Below are 23,973 nucleotides of genomic sequence, written 5' to 3'. Positions count from 1 at the left end.
TGACATGCATCTAAGCAAACAGGCAGCCTTGAGCAGCCAGCATAACTAGCATGCATTTAGTGGATGCATCTCAACATTTAAGCACATTTGTATGCATACAAAAAAAAAACTACAAGAAAATAAACTGCTACCTCTCACTCTCATGACACACTTTATATTCTAATTCCTGTTTTAATTACATTTTGTTTTGAAAAAACAAAACAAAGACATATTTAGGAGTAAACCCCACAAATAAAACCCATGCAAATTTACAAGAAAGAACTAAAAATTTATGAGAGAACACTTGAAAAGTTTTACATCTTAGAAAAGTCCTGCAAGTTTACAGAAAAAAAAATCACAAATTTATGGGAAAAAGATCCATTCAATGGCACTGACTCATCTACTGTGAAAATGTTCAGTTTAACAGTGGAAATAAACTTGTTTACAGTCTCATATAAAAGCCGTTTTGCCCTCTAAAGCTAACTTCACCATTTGTGATGAGTGTACAAAGAAACTTTTATCCAAGTCACCCATAATTAAGGGCCTCATTTTCTACATTAACAAAAAGCACACTGAAGAGAGAGCTGCTCAGTATCTCAAGCAGGTACACACATCTAAGCCTATTTTTCTAGAAAAAAAGATCCACATCGCATTTAGCATTGTAGTGAATTATAGTACACCTTGCTAAATAGGCAAGTAAGCCAGTGATCGGATTAGCTGATAATTCCCCAGCTGTAGCACAAACTGGCCAGTTGTGGTTTTAAAACACATTAAAAAAATGAATTGACGGCCACAATACCAAATTACAGGACTGTATTTGAGTTGTTTGCTAGTATATAATGAGCGAGCTGTTTTTTTTAGGTCTATCTGCCTCTGCTTAGATGCAACAAAAGCAGCAGTGAAATAAAGATTTTGTTGCTGGTCATCAGTGCCTGGTAAGCACAACACTTCTCAGCCATCTCAACCTTTGCAGTAGTTCGTCTCTTTCTGGGCATCAGGATTTCAAAAATGATTATTAAAATGAGTTAAGTAGCTAAAGATATATTTGCACACAGGTTATAACTATGGAACTAAAATAAAAAGTGTTATTTTATTGCATGTGAGTGCTCTGAATGAGTCCTCAATTCGCTTTTATTTTTATAATTTTATCATTTATAAGATTATTATATATTGGTACAGCTGCAGTCTCCACTGTGTTTGTCTAGGTTGAAACAGTTCACTTTGTAAATAAAGTTTACCTGTAGAGAGGTTTGTGTTATAAATTTTTCTTTTGTGTTGTGAAGAAATATGTCAATTCCAACATGTACTTATCGAAAAACAGCTGTGCTTTAAGGCCTCAAGTACACGTGCCGTTCTATAGTTTGTTTATGTGACTGATATAATTATAAATATCTGCTGTATAGTTATGTGGCAGCATTACATCAAGTGGAGTGTAAATAATGTAGCAGCAGCTGTCAGCACTTGTTCTCTATAAGTTCACTTTGTAGCAAACGCAGGATGAGTGACTGAGTCGATGGAGAAGTGGAAAGACAAAACACACCCTAAGGTTCAAAACGGTAGTCAGCATCAGTCATTGTAACATTTCTAAACAGGAGATACACACAATCAATATTTAATCATCCTTAATTTTTTGTGGCTGCTCTAGTTCGCGAGGCACCAGGAGCAGGCAGACACGTCACGAGCTCTACATGATATATTGCTGAGAAAGGCTCTGTTCCAGGAAGTATTATTACTTCTAGACCAGAAAAACCTGGAATTTAAGGCTTTCACTTCGACATTTGTTTATTTAAATTTTAACTATGCTTTAGTTGTGTTTCTATTTGCAGCGTTTCTGGTCAAACATTTGAGGAAAAGTTACGATTATTTCAGGTTTCCTCAACTTTGGTTTGACTTTTAATGGAATGTTTTGGAAAATCTGATCACAAAAATATGTATTACCCCTAGTTGGTGTGCGGTTGCTAGAGGTTGCTCGCTGTTGCTGGGAGAAATTGATTGTGAAGATGATGCTGCATTAAAAACCTCCTTGCATTTGCTTTGGTTTAAGGTAGACTGCCATTATCGGCTGTAGTTTACATGGAAGACGTTGACGCTGCGAACACTTGCCAACTAACCAGCTAGCAATACTGAAACGTAAGAAATCTGATAGCGCTGGTTTAGCTCACTTGTAAGTCACCCATATGGCATAAGGCTAATGCAGAAGCCATTTACTTACTGGATACAAAGACAATTCATCTTCAAATTAAAAATTGTGCCTTACTGCTGAAACCAACATGTTTGAAAAGGGGCAGCTTTTACTTTTACTTTCTCTGTTTCCAGTTTGCATCAGTTTCACAATTAGTAAAATGTGTAGTTTGCAAGTGTTTGCACAGAAAGTGTGCTAACTACTGTTAGCGAATCATTTGCAGACAAGTTGATATCTTCCATACAAACTATGGGCAACTGCATCAGTCTCCTAGCAACCAAAGCAATTGCATGCAGGTTTACAGTACACCACCATATACACATCTTTGCGATCAGTTTCACTTAGCAACGGGGATTGGGGGAGGCTGTATTGCAGGTGGCTGTGTCCTAGCAACCAATTTCATCGTGATTCCCAGCAACCTTCAGCAACTACTGGTTGACAGGAACTCGGCAACCAGGTCTCTAGGCTTAGCAATTCTTGTAAGTACAGTGTTAGCACTGTTAGTATTAGAAACAACATCCAAAGGAAGAAAGAACAAATATATAACTGTCTGTCAGCTTACATAATGTGTGTAAATTATCACCATTCTAATTCACCCATGAAAAGTGATTGCAGGTAAACCCCAACATTACCACCCCCATCCATCTGGCATTCCCACCCAAGTATACCTTGAAGGTATTTTCCCCAAACTCCTAACTTCATTTAATCAAAAGGAATTATTCCTGAAGTAGATTAACAGAACACCCTTTTATCTCTCTCTGTTGGCCTGACAGTAGCCGCTCTCAATCTCCTGTTCTTCTGTCGGTATTAACGTTCCTGTCACGTGTGGAAGCCACAGCATGTGTGGGTGGATGACTGACTCTGTATGTGAATGAGACAACACATTTGTGAGCAGAAACGAAGGGTCTTTTATCAATGAACGCTAAACCGCATCTACGTTTATTCACTCGCACCACTTCCGCGCACTGTTCTGGCTTCTTAATACTGTCCAAGACTAATTACCAGCCTATCAGTGCCTGTGTACGACAGTGAATAAAAAATCACCGAGCAGTTATCGATCTGCGAACGGAGAGCCTGAACCTCAGAGCAGAACTTTAATAGACATTTCCAGCAACAGCCAAGCTGTGATGTAATAAAAAAAAATCACAGCATTAAACCAGCACATCGTTAGATGGATGAGTGTGGCTCCGTGGTTTCGTTGGTGGGTGTAATAGCTGGTGTGGGGGTATTCATTGGGTCTGATTCCCGCAAGGCTCCCATAAATAGTCAATGCACATCGATTGCAAATGGCTTCGGATGAAATCCCCGGCTAAATGACTTTGCTACCATTGTATTAGTAAAATGACAAACAGCAAAACAGATATCATGAAGCATGAAAGCCTTTCTGATTGATCATTTCGAACTTACAAGGGGTTGTAAGGCTGTGTTTGTGTGACTCGTGTGTGAGTGTTTGCATATTTATTTGTGCTTTTTGTGCAGCTATTGAATGACAGGGCTGTAATTGGCTGAATATGTATTTAACATTCGGTGTGTATGTACTTCACGCAAAGACTGTTTTGTCGATCCCACAAAGACTGTCATTAATGCCATTAATTGGCTGGATTCGACACACATCTGGGTCCCTCTGTCTCAGAGGGCTAAGGGATGATAACATAATGTGTACAATTTGGACAGAGCACAGATGAGGCTCATAAGAAAAGAGAAACACAATAAACATAGCTGCCGTTTCAGGAACTTCCCAGATTCTAAAATGTAGAAATTTAGAAAAAGAAAAAAAAATGCCTGAACTTTAAACTAGACACCCGTCTTCATGCAGCTCTCCCCTCCCACCAGATGAGCATTGGCTCATCATATGCTATTGGCGTCACAAAGGATTCAACCCCTGGTCTCCAAACTGACAGCTCTCTGCCTAACCCACTGCATCACATCTTATTTCCATCCTTGGATTTCTTAGGTTTTTATAACATCTTACACAAGTCACTCCGTCTGTCCTGAAGAGACCTCAGACTGTATGTAAAAGACATATCTGAGTGAGAACTGAAGATGCTCCAGACTGACTACTTTACTCTAAATTGGACCATAAATTACAAAATAAGACTTGACGCCACTCATTAGAACGTGTTTACTGAGGCTGTAAATAAAGAAAGGAGTTTTGTTTTGTTGTATGTTGCAATAAAAATCAGGCTTCTTTTTGTGACCTGAGGGGTTGCCCCCGGCCGGCCAGTAGAAAAAAGTGCAGGTTTAAGGGGTACAAACCTTCACTTGTCAGTCTCCCTTTGTTGACCAAAGGCTGGCATTATGAGCTAAATTTTCTAAAGCCCGGAAGCAAAGCCCAGGGGAGGTGCAGACGTCTGGTTCCCTCTTAATTTGAATCACAATATGCAGAAAGGTTATCATGGATTTTCTTTGTCCAGTAGTGCAAAAGAGATATTGCCTACCCAGAGATTTAATAGCAACTTGTTGTATTACAGTCTGCTATGTGTGTGTGATTTTTTTAAATTTTAACTTCATCTTTTTGTCTGGATCAGTAAAGCGAGACACAACACATGCACATATGTTTTACCTGAACCTCCCGCGCGTGGTAAGCAATGATGAGCCCCAGCAGGATGACAGTGGACAGGCTGATCAGACACTTCAGGGCCAGAGAGTACATGGAGCTCTGTAGAGAGAAAATTGAAACACTTATCATTGGAGACATGACATTAGAGCACAAATGTAATATGCACAGATTGACTTTGCCATGACGGTTGGTTTAATATTCAGAGTACAATGACGGACGACAACACACGCTAACAGCCCCTCGGGAGCGCCGGGACATTTCTCCGTGGCCTGAGGGTCATTCTGACCTGCCACGAACAGTCATCTTGACTAGCAATACGTAGCATGCAGGAACGACCTCGCACTGACCTCTGCTAAAGCACACACAGACTGGCACGCACACACATGCACACACAATTAGCCTTATATTATTACATAGCCTTATATTATTATACTTATATTATTACTTATACTGCTTATATTATTATAGTGAGCGATGTGCATATTTGGATGCAGTTTTTTGAGACTGAAATGTTTAATGGTTGAATAGGAAGAAAATTATTTAACATTTAAACTAACTATGGATGTTGATCTTCATAAAAAGTAAGGGGTAGTTATAACACTTACAAGGCTGTGTGAGTATGTGCTACTGCTATTGTGATTTTTAATAGTGCAGAGTGCATCCATAGGCATGGGATATTTTGAAAACTAAACATGCTTTTCAGTCACAAAACTAGTTTGGTACCTGCTACAACAAGAGATGCCATCAAAATTTAGTTTTGCATGAACAAGGTGAACTTTTGCATGAACAAGGTCATAGCTCCCCTCTGATTAAGAGGGGAGCTATGACTATTTCCAACTCTGTATGTTTTTATGTTTGGCAGCATGATTCACAGTTCAAAGTAATACGTATTAATCTGATGCTGGGCTGTGGTGCCGTCTCTTGGTTCATCTATTGTCTGAAACAATGGATGTTTGTCGCTTGTTTGTCTTCACGTGCGTGACATGCCACTCTTAAGCCATACGGTGTAATATGATGTCGGCCTACCCTTTGAAGCTACAACAGCTTAAACTCTTCTGGAAAGAGTTTCCACAAGGTTTATGGGTGTGTTTGTAGGAGTTTTTGACCATTCTACTGTGAGGTCAGACACTGATGGGTTCACAGTTTGCACTCTACTTCATCCCAAAGGTGTTTTATCAGGTTGAGGTTAGGACTATGCAGGCCAATGAGGTTCTTCCACACCAAAGTCACTCACCCATGTCTTCATGGACCTTGCTTAGTGCACTGGTGCTCAATCATGTTGGAACAAGAAGGGGTCATCCCCAAATTCCTGCAATGTTAGGAGCATGAAATTGTCCAAAATGTCTTGGTATGCTGACGTATTACAAGTTTGTATTACTGGAACTAAGTGAAAGGAACTCTTCATACACTAAGCCCAAACCCTGAAAAACAGCCCCACACCATAATCCCCCTCCACAACACTTAGCACAGTGCAGTCAAAAAAGTGTTTAAGCACTTCAACATGTTAATTCAAAGTTAGCATCAGAAACAGGGAGAATTTCCACAGCAAATCTTACTAATGAAGTGGCCGGTGAGTTTATATATAGACCCACTTCATACTGGGTTGGACCTCTTTTGCCTTCAGAACTGCCTTAATTCTTCACGGCATAGACCCAGCAAGGTGCTGGAAACACATTTTGCTCCATATTACAATGATAACATCACACATGCACATTCACAATGTGGATCTCCTGTTCTACCACATCCCAAAGGGGCTCTATTGGATTGAAATCTGTTCACTGTGGAGTTCATTTGAGTGCATTGAACTCCTTTCTGTGTTCCAGAAACCGGTATTTCTAATGATTTGCGCTTTTTGACATGGTGCATTATCCTCCTGGAAGGAGCCCTCTGAAGATGGGTACACTGTGGTCATAAAGGGATGGACATGGTCAGCAGCAATACCAGCAGCCTGAGCCACTGATGCAAGGCAGGATGGATCCATACAGTTATGCTGTTTGTGACAATCGAATGACCCTACCATCCAAATGTCAAAGCAGAAATCAAAACTCATCACACCAGGCTATGTTTTTCTTCTATTGTCCAAACTGCTGCTAACTGGCTATGTTTTCTTTTTCAAACCATTCTCTGTAAACCCTACAGATGTATGTAGGAAAATCCCATAAGATCAGCAGTTTTTCAAATACTGTGTGATAAAAACAATCGTGCCACTCAAAGTCACATCAATTTCTTTTCTTCCCCACGATGTTCAGTTTAAATCTCAGCCTGTCTTTTATGAGTACATGTCTACATGCTTAAATGCATTTAGCTGCAGCCACATGATTGGCTGATATTTATGTTAATGAGCAGTTGAACAGGTGTGCATACATACAAAACAAAAAATAAGAAAAACGTCTCATCCATGTCCATGGACCTTGGTTTGTGCACTGGTGCACAGTCATGTTGGAACAGCAAGAACAGCCATCACCAAACTGCTCCCACAAAGTTAAGAGCATGAAATTGTCCAAAATGTCTTGTTATGCTGAAGCATTAAGAGTTTGGTTCACTGGAACCAAGTGAAAGAACCTCTTCTGTAACTAAGCCCAAATCCTGATCCTTGAAAAATGTTTTATATTAGCTGTGTGTTTGATTTTACACTGATTTTATTTCCACTCAGTTCAGTCTGCTTCACCTAATACAACAGAGTCTTAAAAAAAAAACTTGAATGTCCAGACTCAGTCACTAGGCTGGTTTCACAGATGTCCCACTCACTCACTCCTCTCTCACTCCTTTGCTAAAATAGCATCAGCACTGTTGTTGCAATTTCTCAGCAAAGACAAAACAAAAGCCAGTTTCAAAGAACAGAAGTTGAATGGTTGCTTTTCGCCTATCAATATCTTTCTGCAGTCGAGCGTTAACTCCTTGTCTGGTTTCACAGGGCTTATAATCAACGCCCAGTATCTTCCAATCAATACGACTCATAGCACTTATTTGACTTCTTTAACCCCCTCACCTTTCACACTGCGAGGGCAGCAACACTTACGTGAGCTATCATACGCATGTTTGCACACAGGTACACAACACATTTGTACATTTGGTCAGAATACACTGGGCTACACACATCTGATCTACACAAAGAGATTCAAAGGGGAAAGTGCATTCGATTAATTTGTTAGCTGCTCTCCGGAGAGTCTGGTCGTCCATTGGAGAATACATCTATACTGATAATGACGTATCTGGTTGTGTTAATATAACGTAAATACAGGAATAAATCAGTGGATGAATGTGAGAAAGAAAGATTTCAGTGTACATTTGCTAACAGTATTAAATGCAGATCCACAGACTTACTAAACCTATAAAAACTTCATAAGCTTCAGATCAAACTACACTGCTTTCACGCTTCCTTTTCATCCGTCACCAGTTAAACAAGTTTTAAGTGTATGACCTTTTATCAGAAATTGCATTTGTTTCATAGCAGTACACTGGATGAGTTTAAGGAATTCATTACATTTTCATTCATTGCAAATGCTCAGTTTCAAAGGCAAAAAAAATAAATAAATCAGCACATAAAAGCAAAAGCTCAGAAACTCAAACAAACCGGTCAGCTTGATTCATTTTCTAATTCTTTAAAATAAAGCTTGCCAATCCGACTCATTTGTCCACATCAGCTCAAGGTCTGTGTTTTGAAATGCACAATTGAATAGACACACGCACATCAAAAGAAGAAATAAGAAACTCAAAGCACATTGGCGGGACCAGCAAGGTCACACACGGAGCGCAACAGCCTTATGTCCTCCGCCAGGAAAGACCTGAGCCACCTTAAGACTTAGGCGGTAGGTTGGGGGTAAAGTGGGAGACTGTTGAGCATTAATCACCACTCTTTAATCCGGGTCTGCACTCTGAGTTTAGACACATATTACTCAGTCTTTCCTCCGTGGTGTTATTAGACAGAATCCACATTGCATTTTGGGTTCATGAATATATATTGCAACTCAGCCTCCTGGAAAATAGAGTGTGTTAGTGTGTTATTGTGTTTATTTAGGGTCTCTGTCTATGCTTTGTGGCCTTAATGGTATTAATTCAATGTCAAACAAACACACAGAAGCACGCACAGAGTCTAGTTGGTTAATACACACTGACGTGCTCCTCTGTTGACTGTAATTAGAGCAATCTGAGAATGAATCTGAGGCTGGGTTCCCCTTCCGCCGTTCATATAATACACTAAAATGCACATGCTGTATGGATGTATTCACATTTGTCACTCATGTCAGTGCATTTATGAGCCAGCGCACAACACTGGGAAAATATCTAGCTTTGCCTCGCACTGATTTCCTCTATCAGCTTACCCGAAGCTGTTGTCTTTCTGTCTTTATTTGCTTGTGCTTGCTTGTCTTGTCTCGGTCTCCTTCTCCACTGCTGCTAACATCTCATTTGTACCCACTGAAGCAAACTAGGTGCAAAGGAAGCCAACATTGTTGTGCTAATGAGAAAAATGCTGGTTTCACTCTTGGCTTTCAGCACCATATCTGTTTAAACACAGTCACACTAGTGAATTGCAATGTGATGGGAGATTACGTCCCCCTTCTCTCTCTCTCTCTACGGTCTCCCTTCTCGCTTTCTTCGTTTACACCCAGCACTCTGTTGGTCGTTGGGATTTTTTGACAGTTGTCTCATTACACTGTCAAAAGCATTTTGTTTGCCTGTTTCCACTTCACTTATTCCACCTGTATAGTGAATAACTTAACTGCAAAAAGGAGATATATGCGCCTACTGGCGCGCCTTCTGTTCATTTCAGCTTTTTTACAGTCATGATTTTTTTAAACTCTAACAGGCTGGCATGGGTCTATTAGTTTTTAGTGCCACCTTTTGATTCAAGTGTTTGCATTATAAATGAATGCGCCAGCATTAAAGTCTTTATAGACAAAAGCAGCTTCACTTTAATGTCAGTGCAGATGCAAAATTGGTGGGATGCAGGCTTGACGGCACGCACGTACTGCACACGCGCTACAGTCTGTACTCTGTGCATGCGCGCTCCTTTCGACTTCTAGAGCCTGTGCACATATTTGCAGACATGGGTCGATGATGAACTTTACATCACATGATTCCTTACAGCAAGCAGGACCTGCGCCTTAATTAAAAAAGTTAAAAAGCTTTGAAACTGTGATGTTTCTGGAACAAGTTAACTTTCTGCCACTTGGAAAATGTTTGCTATCTTGCTGAGAGAGCAGCTTAGCGTGAAGGCTGGAAGCAGTGGGGGAAACGACTGTAATGGTCTGTCCAAAGTTCAAAAAGCTCCCACCTGCCGGCACCTCTAGCACTCACTAATTAATGACAAGCTGCGGTTTCACAGGCGGATTATGTGCAGGGAAATTTCTGGGCGTGTCCTGACGGCTTTCTTTCCTTACCTACGATTTGTTTAATCCTTAAATATATATACCATGAGACAATATTACACCCTGTCTAATTAAATCATGTAATTCAATTAAGCTCTCAGCTTCCTTGTTTTCTTCAAAGTGTTTTTTTTCATTAATGTTCTGTAGTAGAAATTTCATAAATGACAAAAAGCTTTGTTCATTTTCCCATTTTTTTCTCCAATAAAAAGTAAATGTCACTCCACAGTTTTCCTTTTTTCCCTTATTTTAAGAAGGTAAAAGCTCTTAAAGCTTAAAGCTCTCTTCTAGCTTGACTTCACTGGGGACATAAATAAATACACTGACCATCTGCGCTCCTCTGCAAAGCATGCATGCATATTGCACAGCCAAGTTGAAATGACCACAAGCAACTGACTGGGATTAGTGTTTACTGTGCTGACTAATTTTGGATTGTAGATCCCAGTCCATACAGTGTTACAGACCTTATATGAGAGAGAAATGCCACTCAAAGAGTGCTGAATACAATAATACTACCACTCCCTCCAAAGAGCCAGTCACCTTTATCAGGAAACAAATGAACCAATCATGTTAATTCACTGACCCCAGCTAATAGTCGAGGATCAGTTTCTGTGTGGGAGCAGGAATGTCTACATGTTGTAAAGTCGTAGTTTTTCTTGGCGTACTGTAAACATTAAGTGTGTCGAAGTGTGTGTAGTACAACAAAATCTAAAAATGAAAAGTTTCACTTTAATTGAACTCATTTGAGGACATATTCGGGATTGTTTGCTAGTTTTTGTTCAGTTTAACTTGAAATAAAAGTCGATTGTAATGCGTTGGCAACGCCTCTTCTGATTCATCTCGATTTGGTCTGAATCTTTTTAAGACGAAGTAACTTCCCAGCTGCGTTAATAAGACGGGTGCTGATTGGTGAAACTTGCTTCCAAAAGGATTTTGTTACAACAGCATATGACGGAGTAGGCTGCCTGTAGAAACAAATGATCAAAACAGACTTTAACTTTATTTGGTATTGTTATTTTAAATTATGTTTGCAAGCAGAATGATATTGATACGTGGCTTAACCTGCCTCGTATTGGTGCTGGATTGCTGGTTAGAGAAAAGCAATGCATTTAAGATTTAATCTGCTCATAAACAGAAATGTAAGGATTAATTGTTTATTGAGTTACATGCTCATCAAGTGATTTCGTGATGAATAACACCAACTGGATTTTTGTCACAGTGGGGTTGCCAGGCAACGAGCAATGTGCAAACACAGGTGTAATTCATTAAAAAAAAAGTGATAAATGTCTGAATTTCATTTGGCCGCTTTAGTTTTAATAGTACTTTTACTGTAGGCTCAATAACACACTGCCATCGCTTATAGTGAGACCTGAGAAAAGTGCAATCATTGCAAATGCTCTTAGTAACACCTGTGCTTTAGCGGTGCTCATCTATGGAAACAGCATGCAGCTCCCTACCACAAATCATATATGCAAGCTGAAGGGAAGTTTTCTGTGTCGCACTTAACCTCTTAACATTCATAGAGTCACCTGTGACCTGTTTCGGGTTAGGCTGCGCTTTACCCTCATCCTGGACAAGCACAGTTTAGGAAACTGGAATATAAACATAGAAGCATTTTGACCTCAGAGATAACAGCGTTGATAAAAAATGGGTGAATGTTAACCTAACACTTCACCGTCCCACACAAAAGTGGCTGATATGGTTCATATAGACCATATCTTGTGCATCTGACTGTTTTAGGTCAATAAGCCTGTATAACTGCGTAATAAAACAGGGAGAGGCATGACTTTTACTTCAATGGCCACTGGGACATAAAACACCATTCAAATGTGATGAAAACAGACAGAGCAGATAAAAAAAAGTTTGGTAAATAGTCTCAAAATAAGGTGTTAAAAAACTCCCTGCGTGTTCTACTTTTACTATACACAAGATTACAGCTAAATTTATGGCTCAATCCACGGTGCTAACATTATTCGATGCCTCTGGCCCATCCCACCAACAACAATGACTGAACTTCATTAATGGCTGCAGAAGATTTAGTTATAGAGGTTATTTAATACACTGTTTTTAGCCACATGGATACTAGAAACCGCACTGCACATCCACCATAATCAAAGCCTAAACAGTTAAATAATGAACTCAGCATGGCTAAATTAAGGTTTTCTAAGTAAAAACAGTCCCTTGAGTCTTCAAGCTTACAGAAGAAAGCAAGTAAGCAAACTTCCAAAATGTGCACACATTTGGTTTAATACACCAATTTAAATAAAGGACTTTTTTTAAACAGTTGTGAAAATGAACTGTGCGTCCATCTCTGCAAAAACTGGGAAGCATGATTTGGGCTTATCCAGGTAACTTCAAAATGTAACTCGGGGTTTTCAGTATTAAAAAAGTGGTTCAGTTGCTACTGGGGGACATCGTCATGGTAACTTCTGCTGCTGATATGACCTGTTCTGGAGCGGGTTATGTTCAAGATTATAAATCAAGAGGTATAAAATCACCAGCTACAAAATAGTGTCACCATTCTTGGACTCTGTGGAAGGATAACATGAGGGTCTGCAGTTTTTTAACAGTGTCTAAAGTCTTTGTTTCTCTGATAAAATTCAATAAGAATTCGAAGATTCTTAGATGAAACAATTGTATTTTCCTACACTGAATTTGTTGTTATATTTAGTCTTTCGGCTACTCTCAGAGCCGTAAACAGCACCAGGGCTGCAGCAGAAAAAATACACACTAAAACTATCTCATGCACATCTCAATATTACTTTGGTGGAATAACACAGATTGTCCTGTGCCCTAATGACCGAGCATTCATTACCGACTAAAGCAGTTAAAACACTCGCACGTGCATACAGCACTATTTAAGTCTCGTCTACAGTTCAGTGCTTCTCCTGCTGCAGACACTCATGCTCATGCTGATTTGCCTTCAACTACCGCGACGGTTTCAATCTGCACTGTGTGTTTAACGTCTTCAGATTTTTGTATTATTATATTTTTATCTTTTGTAAAACCAGGCACTCTGCTGCCAGTTCACGCATCCATGTTTGTGATTGGTCAGATGCTACTAATGGCACTCTTTCATGTGAACGTGCTCGAAGCTAGGTTGATAATTGAGTCAATAAGCACTGTCACTAGTGTGACCGCTTAGCCTGATTGCCAATGTTAGTGTAAGTGAAGCCAGATAACAGAAAGATATCCTGGGTATGTTAACAGGGCCCAGACTGACTGACATGATTTGGCTGTTTTGAAGCTGATGATTGGCTCTTTGGTGCTCCTTTGTTGGAAATACAACTTACATATGCTTGTGTTTCTTCTTTTTCCTTTCTTTCTTAGCCAGCTGTGCATAAGTGTGTGATTAGCGTATATTGATCACTGGCTCTGTGGACAACATGCAGGGATAATGAGCTTTTTGAGCTTCTTTAGTTCAATTAGCAGGGAGACACACACACAAACACAGACAGGTAGTATCTAGAGGGTTTCCCCCAATTGCCCCTACCTCAACCTTATTGACACAGACATGAGAGAAAATACGTGTCACTTACCACGCGGTTGTAATGAGTATGTGCGTGTGTGCACATGTGTCTGCGTGTGATGTAATGCCTTAGCCTTGGGGGTCTCTCCCTGTCAGAGTGATGCCTTCTTGCAATCAGTCTCCAGGGAAACAGGCAATAGACAGAAGCGATGTCACCCTTCCAGGATAAACACACACACACGCACCATACGCATACACTCGAATGCACATCGGCATACACCATTACGGCCATACACACTCAATTAAATCCAGACAAAGGGAGATGTGGACACACACACATTAGCAGGTGCATCCATGGGTACTAACGTGACAGAGCTAAATACATAAAGACACACACTCCATATGTGTGCGTGTACACAGAGGAGACCCTGTGACGTGAATGTTTACCATCAGAGCACACAAGTTTTAACATAACCATGTAAGTACCAGCACTTCCACATACAGCCAGAGGTTGCTTAGCCTTGTTATGCTCAAACAAGCATATTTGTACCTGTTAGTTCTACAGTCGCTTAGAAGTCTGTGATCTAGAAGATGAAGGCAGCGTGTAATGGACTGAAGGAAAAGGGAGAAGGTTGAGAAGGAGAGTAGGTGCAGTTGCACAAAAATGCAGAGATGGCTGATAGCTTCTTTAGAGAATATGGTGGGAGTTTAATTCCCTGATCGACCTCATGTACTGTCTCTAAAGCAGTATGCAGCCACTGTAAGTGGACCAGCAGAGAAAATGTGCAGAAAGGTCTACCAGTAAATGTCAGAGATAGTAGAGCGAGGGCAGAACGGGAGGGATGGTGGTGCTGCGGAGGGACTGAGGAAGAGGTTTTAAGGCTGCTGAGAAGGCAATGACTCTCGTGGGGGGATGGAGGCATATTTAAGACTCGCCAAGGGAGGGACTTTCTCTGACAGTGAAAGGAAGGAAGGAATCGAGGAAGCAAAGGGGAAATAGGAGGCAGCATTGCTGATGCTTGTGTTGAGAAGCAGACAGAGGGTACATACTCACACTTGATACCCTCACACATGCCAAATGCACGCATTGATAGTGTGACAGGTGAAGTCAACAACTGCTGGGCATCGCCTCAGAATAGCAGCGTTGCAAGCCTGAAATGTGGCTTGGAGCTTGGCCCCGAGGAGCTATGTGAGCCTCTGTGAAAGATCTATTGATCTGACTGTGACAGCCCACATGCTAAGGTCCCAAGTGTCCAAGGGCCCCAGTTATTCTCAGACAGAGACACGTGTCAGACCAGGACCCCCTGTTCCTCATCAAAATAATAATAGAAGCATATAGAAGGCTGTCCTCACACTGCTGTTAACATTTTGACATGTCACGATCCTGGGTGTGTGGCAGTGACACTGATCATGAGGAGAGGTCACAGAACATGCAGAGTTAAAAATGCATGACAACAAATTAAAGGCTCAGGTTTTTTCTTTGAAGCCTTTTGGGCAAAAAGTCACCATGAGCCAAAAATTAAATTATTTCACATTCATGAATTATTTCATCATTTAATATTCTCTCTACATAATCTATCTAGGCTCAACAACCGTGCCTGAATATTTACAATGCAGGAATTTACAGCTGTGCCTTAGAGCGCTGAAGGCTGTACAAGATAATAATTTTTATCTGCAATCAAACTTTGTCCTACAGAAGTGGCCTTCATCATGGACTTGAACTTAACTTAAATTGCAAAGGCTGATAACTGAAGATAGAGGCTGCACAGCAATGAATGGAAAAGTCTTAGATGTGGCAAAAAAGAGTGTGCTGATAGGGTTTGTGCTGTTTCTGCACAGGAATATAGCTTACTCACAATACCCACAGTCACGAAACACTGTGTCCTCCTCAGTTAACCTCTCTCCATTTACCCTTCCAACACACAGAAACATGCACGCTCCACACAATCCAGCCAACTCTGTTTGGTTCCATTCTTATTCTTCATCTCTATTTTTGGGAGCAAAGCTAGAGCAGCTGGACCTTCAGAAAAAAGTGCAGAAGCTTAGGTAGAGCTACACAGACTGATCAGTATACAGTGACATTTGCTTTGTAGCCATTGTCAAAGAAGGGAGACCTAAAGGAGCCATTAAGAGGCTATATTTATACACGTGCATTATATATTTTCAATCTATGACGAATGATCTTAACCGATCATATTTCAACACGAGCTCTCAAGGATGGCTTCTCTGAAAGGCAGCATCCATTTTCAATAAAGCAGTTTGCACAGCATGTTTATGCGGAGGTGCATGGTGCATGTGCGTGGGTGTGATTATCAATAATCAATGGAAGAAATCACTCAAACCTCGCCCCCTAGACTCGTTTAAAGCAGCGCGCGAACCTCTCCTCCTTCCACCCATTCATCTTCCCAGCCCGATCGTTCTTTCATCCTCGGGATCTCAATCCATTTTTTTTTCCACAACAGCCAGCAGGCTTCTATCCACCTCAATTATCTAAGTGAGGGTTTTAGCTGTCTGATGGGACTCCAGTGTCTGTTGGAGTCAAACCAAATACGCAGCCATAAAGAAGACAGAAGATTTTACAGTCTCCATTTAAGATGAATTTTGATGCACACTTAACTCTCTGGATTCTCTCTTTAGAAATGCAAGATGCTGAAGACAGACCGCGATGTTTTGCTACATTTCATATACGATTTGTTTTTCCCCCAATATGCCCTGATGATCAGAAGTTAATTAATATGGTGAGAGTGCTGACAAACACTTTGATTACCCTGCTCGAAATCACTCAGTCCATTGATTCGTATTGATAGATAACGCAGCCTGTTTGAGATGAGGGCTAAATTGATTGTAGCTTAAGAACCTAAATCAGGCTTTTCATTATCGCCTTTTTCCTTTTTTTCCTCTCCTTCCACAGACTTTCATTCTCACCCAGCCGCTTCTCTCTTCCGATCACACTCCCCCAGTTTGACGCCCACTGGAAGAGCAGCGGAGCAGAGGGAGAGAGATAGTGAAGGAGGAAAAAAAAAAGAAAGAAAGAAAGAAAGGAATGAAGAAAACAGGACAAAGAGACAGGCGTGGAGTTGAAATAGAAAAGGCCCAGGCAGAAAAAGAGGGCATAAGTCTCTGCCATCTCCTTCAGGGAAAAAAAGAAAGAAAAGGCAGACAGAAGAGAATAAAAGAGAAGAGGAGGGATTGAAAGGGAATTAGAGACCGTGCACTTTCATTAATAAAAAAAAGGACCTCTAAAGCAGTGATTTTTGTAAAGTAGAAGAAAAGACACAGCAGGGAGATTTTTCTAGCAACGGCATTAACAGAAAGAGTCCGGAGATCGCAGACTGCAAACAGAAACACAGGAGGAGGGTGAGAAAGATGGGGAAACACACCCAGTTGGGCTATTCTAAAAAGCTACCTGTTAATCTGTGCACTCAGCTGATCTCACAGATTATTTCACATCATTGGCGATCCATGTATGACAAGCTGCATAAGCAGAAGTCATGTTTCCACCTTATGAACTAAAGAAAGCAAAGCCTGTGTCATATCTCTGACCAAAAAAGGGAGGCTAGAATGAGGACAAAAGTGTCTCACAGCAAGGTGAGCACAACATGGTCCGAGGCTTCCTGACACGCACGCGCGCACACAAAATAAACAGAGAACAGCAGCCAGGGGCCTATTCAGCTTATTACACCCCCCATTACACAAACAAATGAGATCCTGGCCTCCTTCTGATAATCTGCCCCCTCCATGTCCTTAGCATCCTTGCATTACATCACCCAAAAGCAGTAACTGTCAAGCTTGGTCATTGCAATAGTTGTTGCAATCATGAATTCAGTGACTAAAAGGTTCATCTGCACCGCCTAAACCGGGTAAAAAATGGGGTGTCCTAGTGACTTGGAGGGTCAGTAATCGTACTACCTAATGTTCAAATCTGCCTGATGACCTTTGGGACATGTAATCTTCTTTCTTTCTTTATCCCCTACATTTCCTGTCAGTGTTTATGGGCTGCTTGTAAAATACAAAAATAAAAAAAAGCAAAAGGCAAAAAAGCCCAAATAAGACAAAGTTAACCCAGGAGATTCTAGATAAGCACCAGAGATATAACCATGACATACATGACAGCCGTCAGTCATTATGCAAATGCACTGTTTATAAGGTTGGGGAAACCTGCAGTCAGCTCAGACTGAAGAAGTCACCTGGATGAGTGACAAAAGGTTTCTCCCACTGAAAACGCCACGTCCAGATGAACAGAATCAACTTTTTGGGAAACGACAGCCTGGTTTCATAATTGTTACGCATATGCAATGCAGCTACATTAACGTGACACTGTGGTAATTTTGTGTCATACCTCTAAAAGCCTGGGGGGATTGATGACAGACAAATTAAAACAAAACAACAGCCAAAACTAAAGCAGCAGAGGCAAAGATATTGTGAGTATCAGTCCTTAGCTAAAGACACTGGCTCCAATAATTCCCACAGGGGAACTTCATAATGTCTTTCTCTAGACCCCTCTGCCTGATAAATTCACAGGCTTGTCCACACTCCAAGTTTCTAACGCATGCTTTCTTGTATTAATTTTCAAGTGTGAGCTGAGGTAACCCTCTTCACTGTGCTATGTCATCATCAGGCTTATTTTCTAAGACATGGCTGGAGTGCAGCTTGGTTTCCCAAAAGACAACGACTGCGCTCAGTTATCAGCGACTAGATGACTTCTGGGCAGTATTTTCTGAGGGAGAGCTGTCAGTTTATGTTTCTAATTTTGTGGTCTGCCTCCTTAAGATTTCAACTCAGGAAATAATTAATTTTATTGATGGTTAGAACATTTCAACACATGGCCCAGCCCCAGCACTAAGCACAAGTGATCTTTTTATTGGTGTGTCTTTTTAAGTGTCACTCATTTGTGTCCCTCACCTTCGTGTACACGCCCCACGACAGCTCTGTCTCAATCACCATGACTACGATGCCAAACATTCCAAAGATCAGGGCGTAGTCGCTCAGCCGCTTCCTCTTCTCGAACAGCGCCCTGCGGTGCCCCAGTTTATACCCAATGTTTTGGTTCTTTCGTTTGGGAGCCTTGGAGGTGCTGCCCCTGGCCCCGGTACCCACTGCCCCAACTCCTCCCTGCCTGCTGCCCCTCCCTGACTGCGAACGCCTGCTCTCCACTAGTGCGTGGTTCTGGTGGTAGATGGACATCTGGTTGGATGTGGAGTCGGTGATGTCATAACCTCCTCTGAGGTACGGGGAATCTTCTTTGGATGAAATCACAATCTCTGGCGGGCTCTGAATTGGGGGTTGGTTGGTGGAGGACTGGGTCACCGAACAGGTAGGGGGGGCTTCTCGCTGCCGGTCATGCCCCCCAGCAGCAGTTGCGCCAGCAACAGCTGAAACGGCGCCCTCTTTGGTTTCGCTGCTGCTGTCTGACTCGATTAGGTTTCTCCGGGATGCGCTGAGGCGGCTCAGGGGCTTCATGACGCCACCTGTGTACTTACAGGAACTCATGGCAATCTCCGTGAAGGGGTTACTGTCCCTACGGTGAACCAGAGGGCTGGCCTGTCTGTGTTTGCACCCCCTCTCCCTGTCACGCTCTCTGTCCCTCTCCCGCTCCATGGACGGCGAATGGGACGAGTAAAAAAGGGCGTTGTAGACTGGGGAGTTGTCCCCACTCAGGCTGTGCTGTGAGCCCAGACAGGAAGAGAGTGGGGTGCTGGTGGGGTGCAGGGCATTGGGGATGGGTGGAGGCAAAGGCTGAGCTCCAGCGGAGGAAAGTGGTAACTTCGGGAGAGATGCTGGGGGCAAGTTGGGCGTGGCGGGCGAGGGGGATGAGGTGCTGCCGTTTAGACGGTCGAGGCTTGATCCTCCCATGTGGTTGGAGTGGTTTGATCCTGGCTGGGCGCCAGCGGTGGACGGATGGGATATACTGCCCAGGGGAAGGAGGAATCGCTGGTCCTCATCCTCGCTCCCTCCTAGCAGAGCCAAGCTCAGAGAAGGGGGAGGCTCCATGATCACAGCTGTGGCCGCACACCTGTCTAGGAAGAGAAAAGAGAGGAAATATAAAGTGGCCCGCGGAGAAAACGATAGAGAATACAGGTTCCTTATCGTAATGTGGTAATGAAGGACATACAGAAAAAACAAAGGAAGGAGCAGGAAAACATTGTGATGGATGGTTAAAACAAATGAGGGAGAAGACTGAACTCCAAAAGCTGAGGATGTGTGACAAAGAGGGAACACAGAGTGAAGACAAGTGGTCATAATTGGGGAATATGTTATTCCTTGAGTCACATTTGAGTCAGTTGCCCAGTCAGCCTCTCTCAGCGCTTCCCCTCTCGGTTTCCCAGTGTCTTCTTGTTCTCTCACATCCCACAGTGCTTCCAGCAATCTATTCCATAAATGTCATCTGTGTTGTTAGCCAGGAGTATGGTGCAAATCCTCTGGCTTTACACTATGAAAATGAGATCAGCCTCAGAGACTAAAGGATAATAATTCCAGATCAGAGCAGAAGTGCGAAAGCCTCAGTTAACCATAAGTTGGCTTGCGTTTTAGTATCCTCTGATTGATCCAAAACAACAGCCTACTTTCAGTATGATATAACCAGACACCTTCACGACCACCCATCTCCTCCTTGACTGTTTCCCATATACCTACCTCCGACCTCTTCTGCCTCGGTCCCTTTTCCCCCAGGTTAGTTGTGTCGAATCACGGACTGGATGAAAGCAGACCACAGCACTTTTTCTTTTTCATGTTGTCACGGCCATCCCATCATCTTTTCGCTTCGTCTCCCTTCATATAGGTCCTCCACAGGTCTTATCTCTCGAAAATGCGCGTCGCTTCCCCGCTGATGATGGCTCCGTCTTCCGCTCACCTGATAAGATCAGTTTGTCTCTCTCCCAGTCATCGGTGATGTATTGATCGTTCCCATTTTGATCCTGTCAGTGGCAATCGGCAGTGGATGAAGCGGAATAATCCATGGTGACTCGGATAAATCGGTCAACCTGTGGCTGCACGTAAGCAGCATGAAACAGGAGGTGGTGGGGGGAAAAGACGACGGCGTGGATGTGAAGTAAGAGTCCCCAGATGAGCTGTAAAGTCTGCGATTTAATATGTGACTCCACCGACAAACACTCAATCTACGGCTCTCCGTCTCTCCGACTCTGTCTCTCACTCTCTCCTCCAACTTCTCTCCCTCTTTTCTCCGCCTCCAGACCTGCCGCTCACTCCCATTGGACGGAGTCGGAAAGGCGAAATAACAGGTGGCAGGATTTTTAAGATGTGGCCACCAAACGGTTGTCTAGATTTATTGTACCGGGTTATTTCGGGGTTATTATTAAAACCAGTGATCCGTGTGGCATTCGTAGCTGCTGCCTCTGTAATAAAGACTATATGAGCCATTTGTTGTTGTTTTTTTTCTTTATGGCACCTGTTGGAACACGGCACTGAAGGATGCTGGGACCGCCAACTCCACGTCAGAAATACACGCAGAGAAACATTTCCAGAATAAACACACGTGTAAGTCAAAACTGAAGTGGAGGGGAGACACATGCCTAAGACAAATATAGATGTTAATGCGGGTCTATAAAAGTAATCCTGCAACATCGCTTATGCAATATATGTTTGAAATCATTTCATCAAATTTTGATTGATTATAAGGTGAAACGAATTACTTTCAGAAAACCAGTTTAGATAATGCCGATACATTTAATCTGAGACCATTGGCTGGTATGTTGTCCTTGTCTTGAGCAGTGTTGGTCAAGTTACTTGAAAAAAGTAATCAGTAACTAATTACTGATTACTTCCCCCCAAAAATAATCCCGTTACTTTGCTGATTACTTTTTCAAAAGTAATTAATTACTTAGTTACTTAGTTACTTTTTAAAAACACGATTTACAACCTGAATAGGTGATAAAGCGATAGATCTTTCAGCCCAATTCTACTTTTTCTGCATAATCCATCATACAAAATGTAATCAAATGGAAAAGTCTCTTTTTAAAACTTGTTTTATTAGTTTTAATCTTTTAACTTTATGCATCAAGCAAAAATTTAATTATATGCAACATTCTCTGACTGAAGAAATTAGTTTAACATTTAAACCTATTTTCTGCACATTCCAGCACATAAAATAATTTTTTTGTGTTTACACTCAGCTCTTTCAAATAGATGCAAGTAAAACACAGCAGAAAATAAATAAAGTCAAAGACTCAGCGGTCCTGTTGCTCTATTTTCACCTGTAAAGCAGGAGTGGGGTAGGCGGAGGTTTACCCTGGTGCAGGTGTGCCAGCGGTCAGTGTGAAGAATCCGCGAGTTTCTCTGTGAATTTCCCATTACGTCGTAGCGCACTCGGCTGCTTGGAAGTTTAGGGGTTTTTTTCGCTGTAAAAAGAAGTTTTCTTCCCACGCACAACAGACACTAATGTTTTTGTCACTTTTTATGGAATCAAACTCAAAGTAAAGGTCAGTACTTCCACGCTTTAAGCACGCTCATACTCTCTCCCACACTCGATATATTATCCATTGTTGATCTGCACACAGCTGTTGCCACGAACGTCGCACTCGCTTACGTCACTGTCATGAGACATTCTGCAAAAAAATCACGGTTTTAGTAACGCAGTAACGCAGCGTTCCTACGGGAAAGTAACGGTAATCTAATTACCGTTTTTGCAATAGTAATCCCTTACTTTACTCGTTACTTGAAAAAAGTTAATCAGTAAGTAACGTGTTACTGCCCATCTCTGGTCTTGAGCCACCTTTCAGAGGGGTTCAGAGACTTACATGGAAATACATTATATAAGGTAAAAATATCGTTTTTCAATTCTAATGAGGTTGAAATGGGTTTAGTATGACCACCTTTATTCATTAGCACAGCCTGAACTCTCTTAGGGAAACTTTCTTGTAGTTGTCTTTAAGTAGTCTCCAGAAACAGTTCTCCAGGCTTCTTGAAGGACAGTCAACGCTCGTTTTTTTCTTTCATATTGGCTGAGTTTTCTTCTCTTCTCTGTCAAGATGATCTCACATTGCCTCAATAATGTTGAGGTAAGATTAAGAGTTCTCCTTTGTGTGTTTTTCTATCTGGGCTTTTACTGCACTGGCAGTGTGTTTGGGATCATTCTCATGCTGCAGAATGAAGCTGCTGCCAATCAGATGCTTTCCAGGTGGCACTGCATGGTGGATCAAAATCTGATGGTACTTTTCTGCATTCATAATTCCAACAGTTTCAACAAGATCTCCAACACCACTGGCTAAAATGCAGCCTCGAACCACAACAGAGCCTCCACTGTGATGAACAGATGGCTGTACACATACTGGTGTACCTCTCTCCTGACCTCCTCTGGACATATTGACAATAATGTAAACCAAAAATGTTGCATTTGAATTCAGCACTCCATCCTGTTGATTGAAGTTCCTGTGTAATTTGGCATACCTCAGCCTTTCCCCTGTTGCCCTTCTGTAAGAATGGCTTCTTGACAGCCACCCTTCCATTTAGACCATCTCTGATGAGGCTTCAGTGAATGGTAGATGCATCGACTGAAGGGAGAGCTGGATCTCTCTGGTCCTGTGTCAGATCTTTGAGGGATTTTTTATTATTGCTTAAGGAAACGACTTTCAGGTACTTTTCATCTGGTGTAGATAGCTTTTTAAAGACTGCCACTTTGCTCAGAATTATAAGGACACACTGCACATCAAGCTAAAATAGGACAACTTTTCAGCCCACAGCCCTTTGGGAAAAATGTTGGTTATTGCTAAGTTGTGTGTTGTCTGTGTAGACACAACACTGCTTCATCCCTTGAACTAGGTGATTTTTTTCAAACAAACAAACAAAAAATGTTCGGCTATAAGGATGGGACTGGAAAAAATGAAAAAGTAGCCAATGTCCAAAGAGAACTATTGATCAAGACCACTTAAAAAAATGTGAGGTTCTGGTGCCTTGAAAGCAAGATATGAAGAATGAAGGGTTGCTCAAGACCTTTGCACAGTACTGTATGTATATTTTGTGACAACTGTGAGAGAATAGTTTCCTTAGATATAACTTCTTACTGTGAATATTTTCCAAGTTACAGTCCCAAACGTGCACACATTAGAGGTAAGTTGAAATTTGGCACTTTCTGTGAGCCTTATTTTTTCCAGCATTATGATGCGTCATAACTTCTTAAGTGCGGAGGAGAGCCACATGAAAATTGTAGAGCTGAAAAACACATTTAGGTTCTGTTAAAAACTGTGACCAAATCACTCTTACTCCAACTCCAAGTGTTACAATCTAAAGCCAAAACCTGGTTTTATTTTTTTCCCAGAGCATCTTTTTTCTCTGACAAACTTTGAGCGTCAGGATCATGAGGATATATCAGAAGAAAACTTGAAAAAGTGTAGTTTGGGTAACCACGTGGGATGGTCAAAACAAGTTGTGATTCCTTCTGTGTCAAAATATTTTTTAATGCAGA

General features: G+C 41.7%; 1 protein-coding gene across 1 annotated transcript in view; it reads right to left on the bottom strand.

Annotated features, from left to right (window-relative positions):
* kcnn3 (potassium intermediate/small conductance calcium-activated channel, subfamily N, member 3) overlaps positions 1-20,718 on the bottom strand; it is a 60,095-nt gene extending 39,377 nt beyond the window's left edge. Inside the window, 5 exon segments of the mRNA XM_014338025.2 lie at positions 4,725-4,820; positions 18,459-18,865; positions 18,868-18,973; positions 18,975-19,573; positions 20,190-20,718. Coding sequence (XP_014193511.1) covers positions 4,725-4,820; positions 18,459-18,865; positions 18,868-18,973; positions 18,975-19,547 — 1,182 coding nt within the window. The 5' untranslated portion in view covers positions 19,548-19,573; positions 20,190-20,718.
* Between the last annotated feature and the right edge of the window lie 3,255 nt (positions 20,719-23,973).

This window comes from Haplochromis burtoni, unplaced genomic scaffold, assembly GCF_018398535.1.
Source record: "Haplochromis burtoni strain Fernald_Lab_line unplaced genomic scaffold, NCSU_Asbu1 Contig_204, whole genome shotgun sequence".
Classification (NCBI taxonomy): Eukaryota; Metazoa; Chordata; class Actinopteri; order Cichliformes; family Cichlidae; genus Haplochromis; species Haplochromis burtoni.
Note: the sequence above shows the minus strand (reverse complement) of the source record. Positions and strands in the feature narration are given on the sequence as shown.